Here is a 16,138-nt window from a genome sequence, read left to right as displayed (position 1 = left end):
TTTTTATCCTTTCTTACGACACTTCTTATGTTCTAAAAATATAGTATATAACATACACACGATTTCGTTTAGTTGAAGAGAAACAACGACTCACAGGTTAGTCATGATGACCCATCATGCGAACGAGGTTGTGATGTAACCAGACCAAAAAAAAACCCAGCATGGCAGGCATTGAGCTGCTCTCAGACCAAGGTTTTCGAGCCGATGGTCGTAGACCCCACGAACTACGGAAGATTCGATGTCGAATGGGTGTTTTCCAACAAGCAGATGGTTCTGCCTACATTGAGCAGGGAAACACTAAAGTGCTGGCGACAGTGTATGGTCCCCACGAGGTAAAGTTCATTATCTCACTGCCATTCGAAACATCCACATTGTGAACGCACATTTGCAGTGTAGTCTGCTGGTGTGCGATGTGCTGCTGGATTGACTGGATCCAAGGAGTGTGTTGTATTTATACTAGATTACTATAATGTTACGTGTATTTCTTCTAGCGGTATAGACACTTGAATTTTATTGCGCTACAGTTTATATTACATGAATAGTATTTTTGGAAAGTAACCCACAAGCACTTGAATCCACATACATACATACGTACGTACATACATACATACATACATACATACATACATACATACATACATACATATACATACATACAATAAATTGGGTACATATTCATTATTTTGGTTATTCTAATTTATAAATATGCAACAATGTACCATAATAATGTACCCATAAGTTAAGTCTAGACTGTAGACAAGTACAGTCATGGACAAAATTACCTGCTATTTGACATTGATTGATTCACAAATTTGTCTAATTATTATCTCCAACAGATCACAGGGGGTCGCTCTAAAGCACTTCATGACAAGGTACTGATAAACTGCCAGTATAGCATGGCTACATTTAGTACTGGTGAAAGGAAACGCCGTCCTAAAGGTGACAGAAGATCACAGGAAATGTCAGTAAACTTAAAAAGAACATTTGATGCTGCTATACTGACCCATCTTTACCCTCGATCACAAATTGATATATATGTACAGGTAATTTTCTCTCTCTCTCTCTTACTATTTCGATTATTGATGTTATTCTTTGACAAATGTGAAAAAGCAATTAAAATGTTCAAAAGAGCCAAGATTGTGTTTGTGCTCGAAATGTGCACTATGAGATTAATCTTCAAAAACTGAAATGAATGTTGTGCAGTCATGCATAAATATGTATTTTGAGTGTGTAACTGTAGGTCAATCATTCACCTATTCCATTCTTGTTTACACACAAAAACTTACTTTATAATGAGTTACATGTAATCTTCCAAGCAGTTTGGCACATGGTGTTTCTGTCAGTAGGGTGTAGAATCTTGGCAATGTAGAGAGGTAGTTTAATACATGTAGGTAAAGTCACATGGCAGCAATTTCACCAAAGTTCAGAACTTCAATGATTGGGAGGGGGAGGGGGAGGGGTAACCTTGCAATGCATAGATCCATACCTTGCACTTTGGTTTAATGGGGAGTCCCAGTAGCATCCAGGAAATAATAATTCCTTCAAGTTCTATCAGAAACATTGTATAGGTTCTGCTCTATTACACACTCTTGGCAAACAATGCCCCTTGGGAAAATCCCAGGAGAACTGGCTGCTGCCCAGGCAAAAAAAATGAGGTTTTAGTTGTCCTCTTCAAACTTTTATGTGTCTTTTTCAGATCTTACAATCAGATGGAGGTAACTACTGTGCATGTGTCAATGCCGCTACTTTAGCCGTAATAGATGCTGGCATACCAATGCGGGATTACGTCTGTGCATGTACATCAAGTTTATTAGAAGACACACCAGTCGTTGATATCAGTTACTTAGAAGAAACAGCTGGTGGACCAGAGATGGTGTTAGCTTTGCTGCCCAAATCTCAACAAATCGTTTTATTTCAACAAAATTCCAGACTACATGCAGATAATCTGGAGAAAGTGGTTGATATGGGAATCAAAGGCTGTAAAGACATTCACGTTGTGTTGGACCAAGCTGTCAGAGAACACGTAGCTGAAGTGACAAATCTAATGAAAACTTCCTAGAAAGCCAACTTTCTAACAAGATTTTTATAAATGTATAAAGAGACTGCCATGAAACTGGAAAATAAATGTATTCCTTTTTTTATACACAAAAACATGTCTGTGTTTCTAATACATTTCAAAAACCATGATGTTACAGTTATGATAAAATTTCTGATTCAAGATGAATTTTCAGTTGAAAATTTTGATTGTCATATTTTTTTAGGGATCACGTATAGAATTAATATATGAAATCATGGTGAATATACAGATTATAACTGCACAAGCAGTTCAGAATTTTTCTTTCAGCATTGAGATTTCCAACTATGGAATTTGTCATTCTGATGAGAATTGTCAGTCAAGACAGACCAAAAACTTGATGCCAAAAGAAACATGAAATGTTTGTGTCTTATAACCTGCATAACTTTGATTTGATTTGATCTACCAAGCTAATGATTATTTTTGGTATACTTTCTTCCCATTCAGTTTGTTTATGATGATGGGTTGACCATTTACACACAACATTTCTTCTGAATTATTTTCATGGTTCTCATAAAGCTAGCATAAAGTGTCATTCTACTGACTATGCTAGTGGGGTATTATCCCCTTTTTAATTCGTCTAGATTTCATTTGGATGTTTATTTGTCCATTTATTCATTAGTTGTGTCGTCGTTGTCGTTGTTGTTGTTGTTGTTGTTATTATTATTGACAATGTGCAATAAGTTCATGTAGTTAAGAATTCATTGGCTTCTGAATGATAGAGTATACCATTGATGCCATGGATAACACCGTTGGTAACGGGTAAATCTCGTTCAATGACAGGTATGTTGTTGACAGTGATGGTATCTGGAGAAAAAAATAAATTTAAAATTAAGCCATGTATATATGTACATTGCCATATTAAAACTTATTTATGGTCCTAATGAAGTCAACCAAGAAATTTGGCTGTTCACCATCTTGCTTATCAAGGGAATTGTCAAACTGTTACTAAAATATTTTGTTTTGTTGCCATTTTGAACTACAATACGAATAGTTTTTAGATCATTATATTGTCTGTTTTAAGAAGATGCATGTTGATCCCTTACTTTTCTGATTTTAACAATAAGTTAGAGTTTTCGTGAACAAAGTGACTGCAAAGTATGTGTATGTGAATGTGAATGTAGCACGCCCCCACATGGCCAAAAAAAACTTATCCTGAAACTTCTTGACCAATGAGAAAGGTGTCTTATTTGAGTCACTTTGGAGAAGTAGTTTCACGCCGCTCAATACAAATGGTGGCAGCCATCTATTAAATGGAAGCCTAAGGCCTAAAAAAAATCGGTTCCGGTTACCTGACCCCCGCCTAGTTTTTCACTGCCGACAATAAACTTTTTTTTACGTATTCGAGAAAAAAATAATAAAATCGTGAAAATTGTGAAGTCTCGCCAGAAATAATGGGTGCGGAAACTGACATCAACTTAAAAAGACATATAAAACTGTTCTTCCAATCTGTAATGGCTGTACATCAGATGGGAAGAAACCAATAACTGAGAGACCGTATGGACATCAATTTAAAAACCTGAACTAGTCACTCACACATGAAAAAAAAATATGTAGTAAAATAAAATAAAAAATCGACCTACACTACCTATTCTAAATTGAGCGTAATCGGAACCACACATTTTTTTTGTTAGGCCTTAGTAATGCATGTAATGTATTGGACATTGCTGTCAATCAGGTCAGTCATGAGTGGTGATGCATGTTATATTGTATACAATTGTCACCAAGGTTACAGATACCGTAAATATGGAGAGTTATGATTGGTCAAGAGTTGAACGATGAGATGCATCAGAGACCTTTTTATCAGCTTCTATCCGTCACAAGGAATAACAAAATATATTCTTAAAAGGCGAGTCCTTTAAATTAATATAAATACCGTTATAATAGTCGGTGTCAAAGTTCATTTGGTTACCATCCATGTTTCTCATAGGTTGGTCATTGAAGAATCCTACGCTGTACACTGTACAGTTTATCATGTGATTGTAGAGTACGTGTTTAGCTAGACTGGGATCGGAAAGCAATTTATCCACGAAACTCTTCGGCAGTGTGTTGAAAGCAACATCCAAAGGAGCGAAGAGGGAATATGGGATTTTCCCTGAAATATAAAAAAGAACATTTTAAAAACATTTAGGATTGAATTAACATTTAACACCCGGGCTATTTAAATGTCAAAAACAGTTGAATTACACTTGTAGAAAAAAGAAGATGACCCAGAACAAACGAATTGTCCTATTTTATCTGTATAGCTCCATTTACAAGATTTTAACTCCAAGGCCAGAGCTCTGGTCCAAGGCCATGGATTCAAACATTTGTGTTGAACAAGTTCCCAAAAGTTTGTTCTCGATAGTAAATAACCATATATTGCTTACCTTTGAACGTGGCATTCAAACCAGCAACGTCAATGACTTTCTTAATAATGGTGAAATTGGAATCTTCTTTTATATAGTCATATATAACTTTCTCCGGTATTGGGTAAATCAAACTCATCAAACCTTGAACAACGCCATTGGTAGACATGACGTCACCGTACTGTAGCATAGCACCCGACACAGTCCATACCCCAACCTGGAGGCGAACATACGAGTCGATATATGAGTCGATATGACTATAAACTTTGTCGTACACATTTATTTATTTATTTACAGCTCTTTCAAGCTTTGATTATGACCAAGTACGTCCATGGAATTTGATTGAAACCTTGCAAAACTGACGTCAGGAAGACCAAAGAATCGAAGTGTCGAAGTCTGGGGTCTACTCTCGAGTTTTGTAACTTATTTATTTCTTTTGTGGGGAGACGATAGACAAAATCCCATCACACCACAACTCTGGGCTATATGTGGCTTGATGAAGGCTGAAGAGGCTTGGCTGAATGACGTACAATGTACGAAAGGAGAAGTACGAAGATCTACGTACGCCCCCACATGACCAAACATGATATCGTGCAACTTATTGACCAATCAGAAGAGTCCATTTGTATCATCCAAAGAGAAGTTGTAGCATGCATTCAGTCATCAGTCATATCCAAAGTGATAAACTAACTATGTGTGTATCCGATAACCTAACCGATCTTAGTTAAGCTGTTGTTCCGAAATACATTTGGCATTCAAAACGGTAAAAATGGTGAGAATTTACTATTTCCGTGTGAATTTTCTTGCCAAAGTATCTTTTGTCAATTTACAAATAATCCCATTCCAGAAAGACTCTTTTTTGACGTGACAGGAAGTTGAATTTGTACTGTACAGTCTACATATTGTGTTCGTCTACTTCACATATAATTATGTTCAATTTACTTCTTTTACACCTCGTCAAAATGCCACAAAAGTATTGTGACCAACGAGTATCTTGTCTCGGGGATGAAATAATTTCTCAACAAACAAAAGCTGTAAAAAAAATTAAATTAAATAATATGAAAGAAAAAAAGTTAAAATAAAATCCCGATCTACCTACCTATTTTCTGAAGTCATATTATTGGAAAGAAACAATTTTATGAATTTCATTTCTTACCTTTGTTCCCTCGATGTACAACTCACTTCTGAGTTGCCTTGGTTTCAGCATCGTGGGAAACAGTCTCTCGTTTTGTCTCAGATCATTATCTACCACAGAGGCATTCACGGTGTGATATAGTAGGATGTCCCGTAGAAAAGTTTGATTCGTCTCCAGTTGTTTTAAAATGTCTGGATTTAGCTGATCAAAAGCATCGTTGTTTGGTGCAAAGATCGTAAGTGGACCTAAAATGACGTTTACACAAAAATACATACTACAGATATACGAATGCAGAAAGGTTAATTTTAATCAACTTGTAAAATTGTATTTTAGGTATGGATATGATTATTGTAATTATTTGGAGGACATGTTCATAGAAAAGCTTTCTAATGCACTATAACGTCCATTTATTCGCACGCACGAGCGCGCGCGCACACACACACACACACACACACACACACACACACCATTTAGTGTGGTCGTCCAGTTCTATATACTAACTTAAAGTAAATAAACAGTGATTGTCGGTATTTAATAGACAGTAGGAAACATACACAATGATCTTGGATTTTAAACATAGAGTCTTTGCCTCTGACTTGTGTGTATGAATTTCTTACCTTTCCCATTATACAGAGTCTTGTCCAAACCTGATTGCTGAACCAATTCTAGGTATTTAGTAGCTCCCCATTCTGCCGCGTTTTCAAGGATAGTCTTAGTGGGTGGAGGTGGCCACTCCAAGGTGTTTGACTTTGCACTGTCCACTACTATAATGTATGTATTGAGGCTACACAATATTAGGAGACGCAGAAGTATAGACGATGCAGCAATCTTGAACCAAAACAATGACATATTTGCCACCAACAGCAGTGTTACGTGACTTTAGAATGACACACGAACCAAGTCACGAAAACTACTCCTGGATTAAGTGTGTCACATGTCATTCCGCTAATCAATCTACAGCGACACAATTCAAACAGTCTTTCGTACAGTCTTCTAAACATGTTAAAAGGTCACAGACACAGTTCAAAGGTCGTACCTGTGTTTCAGTCTGACAATTTTCTTACTTTTACGTATGGTGGATATTTCAACGATTTACAGATTTTACATTACATTCACAAACGGTTCTTGTTTTTTGTAAAATGAGCAAACAAATTGTATAATTTGTATTCATTTTCATTGATTCGTCTTTATTTATAGCTACTGCATCTATACTACTGGCAACTGCACTCCGAGCATTTGTAAGGTTAATAAATTATCCTTTTTCTACGGGGAGAGGGGGTGTTTGTTTGTACACAGTCTGATAGATAATTGCTAGTGAGCACAAAGATGATTTTTTTAAATGGGTCGAGGGTACCGCCACAGATGTAGTATGTTTCAGGCTCATTACATAACCATTTGTACAATTGATTAGATACCTGTGATCAGAACCTCATTTGTCAGTGGTCGACAATTTCACCATGTCAACTTAATACATATAAACATACTATCTTGTAAATTCACCCATAGCTACACATGACCCTGACAGACAGCAGGATACATGGGATACAACATACACAAAAACACACAAGTTGAAAACACGAAACTCAAGTCTGTACTGTTAAACGAACGGCTTGAACAACTTTGTATTTTTCTTGTGGAAGATTAAGTGTATACGTAAGACAGTGTATGTATGTATGTATGTATGTATGTATGTATGTATGTATGTATGTATGCCAGTGTATGTATGTGATAAACGCTTTCAAAAGAAGATTTTCCTGGCAACTTCAAAGCCAGTCCTCTACTGATAAAACTACTTTCTGATCACAATCATCTCTAATTAATGGTGTAAATGGTTGTTTATCACTCTACATCTTCTATTCAGCGATCACATATCGCATCAAATACAAGCTTAGGACACGTATACTGATGCAAAACTTTATTCAAAAATTCAAATCGGCACCAGGCCGTACCGGTAATACAAAAAGAAAATAAAAGAACAAATAAAGCAATGTTTTGGCTGACAAACATAGTTCATCCAAGAATATTGCAAAACATGATGTCAAGCATATACCTCTCAAAAGTATTTAGGTCTGCAGTTTTGTGAAATAACTTTAAATATAAAAAACTGCACATGATAAATTAATTATCTTTGATATAAATTGATAATGCACAGACTTTCTTGATTTTAATATTTTGAAATTCATATTTATATTTGAGTGACATGTTTGTGCCTTGTACATTAAATCACGAATTATCTCTAACAAGGCCGCCAAGTTAATCACACAAAGTTAATTAATAATTTTGAGAACACCGCCTTGATATTCGATATTTAGGACCGTGACGTAATTGGGGTTGGCCGATAAGTGAGGGCGCCCCGTCACGGTGTACCTTACATACTTAGTTCTTGAATAAATATTTAAAAAGTAAATAAGAAAAAGGGTAAATTTATATGAAATATACAGTTGATTTGTAGTTTAGTTTATATTTCGTTTCAATTTTAATACTCTTTGTGATGTTTTATCGTCCAATAATTCAGCAACACCAACTTCCATAAAGTGAGGCGAATCCGAAAAAATCACAGGTCGACGATATCCCTAGACACATCGACAAATTAATTTGTAATAAACTTGATTAATTAACTTCGAATATATGTGTTGTGTCTTGAGGGAAAGCAAGACATGTTTCGTAGCAATTGTCGTGCACACAACTACTGTCAAAAACGATAAACTCTCAAGACTGAAAATAATAATAATTTAAAGTCACAGATTCCTTCTTAATCGTCCATGTCAAATTATGACTGCAACACGTCCTCGAATAAATGTTACGCTTGTATAAATAAATATAACCAAATCAAAAATGATTCATGTAAACAAATGTACATGTATTGCATAAGATTCGACAATTACTACGCCAACATGACGCGTATCAGTTAGTGCACTATCCGAGATGCGTTTCCTTTTGTGTTGGCATCTTCGTCAGTGACAAAAACATCATGGTCGTTACTGTTCCGACTGGGATCTAGAAATACGTCTCTGGGAGACCCAGCTGTAAAACAAAGAACACAAATAAGAATAAGTTTTTTGAGATATTCATAGTTTATAGAAGAGTCATTTTGACAATCTCTTGCCAAACTTTATCTGTGATATAAAAACATCTTATGATGTAAACACAAAACTAATAACGATGGGCCTACAGACGATATACTCTGATAGTAATGAAAAAGTTTGAGCGCAAATCCCCGAGGTACAACGAGTAACACTGAAGTAAAGCACTTTCTTTGCTTTATGTACTACACTTGTTTATAACATTCATATCAAGTGTGAAAGTATACTTTTTATTTATAGGCCTAGCACGTGGCCTTTCTAATGTCACCTGGTTAAATTTGGAAATGAAACAGAAACTTGGTGTGGATGCTATAAACGATTGTGGTGGATACATAAAATGCTTTACTTTGGTGTTATGGGTTGTAAATCATACCCCAGCCCACTAAAAGGTGGTCTCAGATTATACACAGAATTAGACACATAGCAGATGGGATGTTGTTTACATGTTGATTTCACTCTTAACACTGAACCCATAAGGAATGTCCCTCACTAGACTTCTTGGGAGACAAGTGTTCATATACTTAAAGAGCTATTCAGTGTAAATAAAGATTACTGTTATATACAGCCGAGATTTTGTTTACATGTTGATTTCACTAACCTCATCTAATGGATCATAGATAGCTGCCGATGATCTGATGTTGATTGCACGTCTATCATCATCTGCCTGTAATAAACATTGATAAATTAGATGATTGTCTTTTGTGTTCTTCAAGATCAAACATTAAGGGATCATACAAATAAGGTACAGTAAAAATAAAAATAAAATGTTTGAAGATTGCATGACTTCAGAAAATAGGGTAGGTAGGTCAGAATTTCATTTTATTTTACATTTTATTTGTTTTAATTACTTCGCCCCAAAGACAAGATACTCGTTAATCACAATACTTACATAACAGTTGATGAGATGTAAAAGAAGTAAATGAAGACAATTATGTGATTCAGAAGTAAACAAACACAATATGTAAATTGTGATGTTACAGCCTAAGACTAAAAGGACATCGTTTCTCACTGGAAAGTTTTCAAAAAAAGAAAGAAAAGAAACCAAAGATACTTTTGGCAAGAAAATTTACAGAGAATTAGAAATAATTTGTCATAATTTCACCTTTTTAAAAAAAAAGTGGGGTTTTTTTCATGTAAAAATGTTTAGGGTCGACGGTTTAAACTAGGGTCGGTCGGGTTATTGGAAATACAATATTTTTTTATTTGGCCTACAACAGGTTCTTCTATTAGCCGGTAAAATTCATTGGGGATGTCTATGGCAAATGCAGACTTACATAGTTTGAAGGGGTTTAATCTCGTTTCGATGCTCTTGCCTGTGACTACAATAAATAAAAGCTAATGGCGTTGTGCACAACTGATATTGAAATCCAAGCTGTTATTTTATAAAGAAGGCATTCCTTTTAGTCTACCAAATAGTTTCGAAGTTTTGAATTAATTTACCAAAACTCAGAAATAATATGCATATTAATGATCGTATAACCATTTCATCAACAGCTCTTGATCTATACCCCCAGAAACATCATCACCAAATTTCAGAAAATTAGCCAGGTAGTAATTTTGTGAAGTTTTAGCTTTTTGACAAGAAATGACAAGTTTAGGCTTTATTTGTATATCAACAACCAGGTCATACTGTCTTCAATAATTCAATTTTCAGAAGAATCTGCCTACTAGTAGTTTTGGACACTGTGTCCTGTCTGTGAGAAGTGAACTTTGAACTAGGAGTGAGAATGGACTTTTGACAGAATGATTAACACACTTGAGAAGGTACAATGTAAAGGAAATTGATGAAATGTCACTCTTTTGGGCATAACTTGCATTTCACTGATCTGGTTGTTTTCATTTGAACAATTTTTCATCAACACAAGTTAAGTAAAGTCCCTACTAAATACCAAGGTGGTTTTTGACTTCAAGTGATCACATCCACCCCTCCCCCCCCACACACACACACACCACGCGCACGCACACTTACTTATTTTACTCACTCACTCACTCACTCACTCACTCACTCACTCACTCACTCACTCACTCAATTACTTAAACAAATTTACTTACTTAAACTTATTTACACCCCCTTTCATCATCATCATCATCATCATCATCATCATCATCACCATCATCATCATCATCATGCATCACACAACTTTGATTCAGTCATAATACTATGTTTTCATAGACTTCAACAAAAATTACTTGACTTGAAACAAGTAGTGAATGTAGTACTTATAGCTATCAAAGTCTGAGGACAATATTACAGTATCTATTACCTCAATGTCGTGATCGACATAGCTGACTGCGGGGTTTCGGTATATCCTCGAGCTCCGGCTTACCCTCTGGTCTTCTTCTACAAATGATATACTTGTCCGTGTACTGAGAGAAGTTGTCGAGAAGACGTCATCGAAGTCATGTGACTCATCTGTGTCATGATAGTATTGTTCCCGTTCAGGTCTTATTCTCTCATTATATGAACTAGTTTGTTGTTGCGTTGTTCTACTGTCAATATCTTGGGATGTTGGTGTGTCATCATTGTAATTCCCTAGCGAATCTGACCACCCTTGTTTCAGTTCCAATTGTAGTCTGTCAAAGTCATATGCCCTGTACACATCTAAGAAATCTGTTCCATCCTCCGAAGACGGCGTCCAACCACCATAAATGTCGTCTGTTGATTCGGCTTGTTCTCGTTTATTGCTTAACCATGTCTTTTCAATAGACGAAACATCTGAATCAACACTTGTAGCAATATCGTCTTTGTCATCATCAGAATTCATCACAGGGTTGTTGTTTTGGGTGACTTCAGCTTCATACCGCCTGTTGACAAGAAATGTCAAAATTATGTAAAATATCTCCGGAACACAGTACTGGGTAGCATATATGATATACTGAAACTTCAGCTGTGTTCACGACCAAACCGCGCTTTTTCATATGCCGCAACAAGGACTTTGCGACTTTGCTATGTAATGTTTGTATGTTTATACAATTTTTTTCGTACAAGAACTATTTTAGGCAATGATTTACCGGATTTCGGAACTTCAAGTCGTCGATCGGCACGCTTTCCTAATTTTGAAGACAGCAACATCATGTTTTGTACTTCATTGACCAGTTTCGTATTTTAAGCATGACGACTTGTAAGCAGATTTATGAAAATGTTTATCGTATCTCTTACTTAAAAATACACTGTGCATTACTACGTGACTAAATATACGTGCTACCGTGCCATATATATAGGAACATCCGGGATACTGGCCAGGCAGGTGACGCTATATTGCCCACACGTGAAATAAACATGAGAAAAAGAAGCTCCCCATCTAAACAGCGAATTTTACAAGATGCTCTCAAATTTGGCATTTTAAACTATTATTATGAATATCAATATACATTTCCTGCCATATAGACGTTAACACGGTATGAAATAAACAATAACACAACCCTGATGTGGTGATTGTGCCTCGGGATAGAAAGGTTATGTGCCCTAAACATCGGCCGGTTGACTACCATCACATTCTCCGGTGCAACGCCCATACAAGGTAGTAATATGTAAAGTCGGCATATAGGATATGTTTTAACATACCTGTACCATTGGTTTCCTTTCCACTCAGATGCTTTCCTTGCAATGTCCAGATTTGTCCGTCGTCTTTTAGCACAGAAGACGATGACAATGATGAGAATAATAACCAATATAGCCACAATGCCACAAAACACCAGGATGATTAGGTTATTGTACCGAACATTTTCGCATTGCTCTCCGTAGAAAGTTTGACCACTTCCCGATAAACAGCTAAGGGATATAAAGAAAGGAGTGGATTTACATCAAATGACAACACAAGATATCCTAGAGACTTGTTGGTCAGTTGATTATAAACCCAGCACATGCATTTCTTAAATTGTTTGAATACATGAACAAGAAATCCTTATATACCAATGTGAAGTGCTGGCTTGACCACAGTGTGGGCTTACAGGTTTCTACAGTACCCCCAATACTTTCTCGCCAAACAGTCCCGGGTAAAGGTTTTTCGTTTAAATAAAAATAGAAAAATGTATTTGAGCAGGTCTTGACCTTCTAGAATTCTTCACACACAGAGATACATTTAACGGTTTCGAAAGTTTGCTTACCTACAAGAGATTGGTTGACCTTCCGGATGCTGACATACTCCATCATTCAAACAGTAACCATAGCTACACTCCGATCGACACATACAACTTGAACCGGTGTCTACAGCTATGGTGTTGATGTCACATGTAGCACCTGAACACCAGTCCACCTCGTTTTCTGTGTTAGAGTCATTAAGAATCACGAATGTCATAATAATTATTGTTAATGTGGTATACGCGTCGGAATTAAAAATCCTAAAGTTTTGTTTTTACTTTTAAAAAACCTCAAAATTATTCTCAGTTAAAATCATGAACAACAACAATCAAGGGTCACCGCACACATATTTGAAAAAGAGAGATCAAAATGACCTTAACCATATCAGAATTTTTCTAGAATCTAATATCGCTGAACACTGTGTTCTTAAACTCTATGGGAAAACAACAAATTGTCTATAATGTTGAAAACAAAATTTCTGTTTCTGCTTCAAAGGGACCAAGAACACATTTTCATACAGAAAAGTTTGGAGATATATTAAGAACTTTAATGTGGTTCCCGAAGCCCTTGCTACCATAAAGAATGAACCGTGACGCAATGCTTTCACCTATCCTTTCGCTGTGCTCTCTGCTCTGTTCGACAACACCAGTATATTCGTAATTTGTTTGACGACACTCTTGATAACAGACAAATACACAGTCATGCAAAACAGAACTGAGACCAAACATAAAGATGAACTATTAAAACAAATTATGTCTTACCGCCACATTCATCGGTACATGGTGGCTGTGTGATGACGATCGTAGAGTTGCCGTCAGACGTGTTGTTCTCAATGTCGGCCTTCAAGCCTGATAGTTGGTACACTTCAGAGGCAGTATAATTGGCTACGTCACTCAACGCCTGATAAACTACGTCATAACTTACAGCTACATTTTGCGTACTTAATAACCGTCGAAGAATTATGGCATCAGAGTTTTCCCGCCTATTGAAGAAAAATTGAATTAAACAAACATAATGAGACAAAGAATGTCCATATTGTGAATTTTTAGTCGAAATTATTCACTCGTTCTACTAACTGTACAATCTATGCTGTCGTAAACCATAGGCACAAGCGCAAGACATCTTACAATACATTGTGTTAATACAGAGATTTCCCCCAAGCAAGGGGTCTCACTCCACAGTCATTTACACTCTACGAACATATCCAACTTTGTTATACTTGGTCTCAATTTGTCATTCAAAGAAATACTGTCAATATATTCCAGTCGACTTGAAACAAATTGTTGACTGTCTGCAACTGGAACGAGTTTTTTTGAAAATGTTTTGTTATGTACAGTAAGTTACTCGTAATATGTTAAAAGTATTGCATCGCCTGTGAGTACACTTATTTATGTAGCTGTATACATGGCAAATCAAATCAAATTGAATTTTGGGTCCGCACCTTAAAATCAACGCCCTCAACGGTGACCACGACTTCACCCTGTTTCTGTACTGCTTATGGATAATATCGACCACTAATAAACATGTACAATGTCTCATTATTGGTATTTTAACAATTTTCAGGGAATATACTATGGTTTTCTAATCGAAATTTGATACAGTAATTACAGTTACAATTAGTACAGTTTTAACATGGTGACAGATTCAAAACAGAGCTTTCGCTCAAGATTTAAACTTGTCACTACACTACCTACAGATAATATTGGCAACTAATTAAGGTAAACTAAAGTATCAATCTTGATAAATATTCCAACTTACGTAATTTCTGTCACATTACAACCTAGAAATTCGTCCTTGTAAAAGTCTTCATAGTACGTACATATCTAGTTGCCAGAGAAAACAGAATTAGAAAAACAATACAAATGAGAAAAATGAAATATACGAATTGAAGAGAAAAACGACAAGACAAAACCAACAACATCAACAACTTTGTCGTCGTCATCATCACCACCACCACCACCACCACCACCACCACCACCACCAACAACAACAACAACAACAACAACAACAACAACAACAACAACAACAACAAAAGCAGCTTCAATTTGCCGATCTAGATCAAACGGAGGGAGCAACATGTCTGCAACTGTTACATCTTCTTCCCGATGTATTTTGTCCCACATCTACATTTTATTATGAAATAGTCTGCATTATCATTTTCATCTTCATCTTCACTGAAAAGATCTTAAAAAGACATTGGAGATAACTTTTGAACGAATATACATCAGATGGATTAGATAGTGTATTAGCAACAGATACTTGAATACTGGAGAGAGTAAAACTTACGTAGTCGACTATATAGTCTGTCAATTCCTCGTCAGTGACCGTCTCCTCCACTGTTACCATCATGTCGTAGTAATATACAATCTCTGGTTCTGAACCGTCTACGGGGTGAAATGTACAAAATACTCTTATTGTTATTTTTGAGCAATTAAACGAGATCGCGGTGATATGATATGGGACCAAACTTGCCAATACAGACCTGAGCCTGTATATCGTCTAACATCATGCTGGGCTGTATGCAGGCACTATACATCAAACAGGTTCTCTACTCATTTGAAACGACATATACTATAGAAATACTACAAGATTCTTCGCATTATTCAATGTACTGCTTTAGTCAGAACTATTTTCTTTGCAATGAAATAATTTTATCATTTTTGACAAATTTCGCAAATTCATATGGTCAATACATTTCTCTACAGGTCTGTTTTCACTATTGTTGAAAGTTTATCTATTTCACTGTACATGAATTCGATAACACGAGAAATGAGTTCCTCTGCATATACATTACTAAGAAACTCGCCAACATATTTGTGAAACTTTTCGAACTAACCAGGGTGTTCTGACTAGCTGAGCTAATGCCTCAATGGGTATATTCCAAGCATATCTCTCTCTCTCTCTCTCTCTCTCTCTCTCTCTCTCTCTCTCTCTCTCTCTCTCTCTCTCTCTCTCTCTCTCTCTCTCTCTCTCTCTCTCTCTCTCTCTCTCTCCTCCCTCCCTCCCTCCCTCCCTCCCTCCCTCCCTCCCTCCCTCCCTCCCTCCCTCTCTCTCTCTCTCTCTCTCTCTCTCTCTCTCTCTCTCTCTCTCTCTCTCTCTCTCTCTCTCTCTCTCTCTCTCTCTCTCTCTCTCTCTCTCTCTCTCTCTCTCTCTCTCTCTCTCTCTCTCTCTCCTCCAAATAATTACGAAAGAAGCAATAGTATCAAAAGTTAAGGAATAAATACCTTTGTATTCCGCATTGTCATCTTCCCGTACAACTGGTTCTGGAGAAGTGGTCGTCTTTATACCGGATGTTGTGAATTCAATCTTTGTAGTTATTGGCAGCTCAGTAGTTGGTATGCTACTTGTCATGATACTAGCTGTTGTTGGCCTATCAGTAGTCGTGATGCTAACTGTTGTTGGCCTATCAGTAGTCGT

The 16,138-nt window shown here is 36.5% G+C and overlaps 2 protein-coding genes across 2 annotated transcripts; one reads left to right on the top strand and one right to left on the bottom strand.

Moving 5' to 3' along the window:
- Positions 1-38: 38 nt before the first annotated feature.
- On the top strand, positions 39-2,062 carry LOC144438219 (exosome complex component RRP41-like). Its single transcript, XM_078127259.1, has 3 exons — positions 39-332; positions 837-1,043; positions 1,697-2,062. The coding sequence occupies exons 1-3, from the start codon at positions 162-164 to the stop codon at positions 2,057-2,059; spliced, it is 741 nt and encodes a 246-aa protein (XP_077983385.1). The 5' UTR covers positions 39-161; the 3' UTR covers positions 2,060-2,062.
- Positions 2,063-2,759: 697 nt separating this feature from the next.
- On the bottom strand, positions 2,760-6,462 carry LOC144437906 (transforming growth factor-beta-induced protein ig-h3-like). The gene is made up of 5 exons (XM_078126938.1): positions 6,175-6,462; positions 5,579-5,802; positions 4,444-4,639; positions 3,951-4,169; positions 2,760-2,881 (listed from the first exon to the last, which is right to left on the bottom strand). The coding sequence occupies exons 1-5, from the start codon at positions 6,404-6,406 to the stop codon at positions 2,760-2,762; spliced, it is 993 nt and encodes a 330-aa protein (XP_077983064.1). The 5' UTR covers positions 6,407-6,462.
- Positions 6,463-16,138: the final 9,676 nt, after the last annotated feature.

This window comes from Glandiceps talaboti, chromosome 7, assembly GCF_964340395.1.
Source record: "Glandiceps talaboti chromosome 7, keGlaTala1.1, whole genome shotgun sequence".
Taxonomy (NCBI): Eukaryota; Metazoa; Hemichordata; class Enteropneusta; family Spengelidae; genus Glandiceps; species Glandiceps talaboti.
The sequence above is the reverse complement of the archived record's forward strand: the minus strand, read 5'-3'. Positions and strand labels throughout refer to the sequence as shown.

Excerpts from the sequence above, each read along its gene's own strand:
- LOC144437906 (XM_078126938.1), bottom strand. The coding sequence starts at position 6,406 with ATGTCATTGTTTTGGTTCAAGATTGCTGCATCGTCTATACTTCTGCGT. Across the intron at positions 5,803-6,174 it reads GACTCTGTATAATGGGAAAG|GTCCACTTACGATCTTTGCA; the intron begins GTAAGAAATTCA and ends ACGTCATTTTAG. Across the intron at positions 2,882-3,950 it reads TGACACCGACTATTATAACG|ATACCATCACTGTCAACAAC; the intron begins GTATTTATATTA and ends TTTTTTCTCCAG.
- LOC144438219 (XM_078127259.1), top strand. The coding sequence starts at position 162 with ATGGCAGGCATTGAGCTGCTCTCAGACCAAGGTTTTCGAGCCGATGGT. Across the intron at positions 333-836 it reads CAGTGTATGGTCCCCACGAG|ATCACAGGGGGTCGCTCTAA; the intron begins GTAAAGTTCATT and ends TATCTCCAACAG. Across the intron at positions 1,044-1,696 it reads AAATTGATATATATGTACAG|ATCTTACAATCAGATGGAGG; the intron begins GTAATTTTCTCT and ends TGTCTTTTTCAG.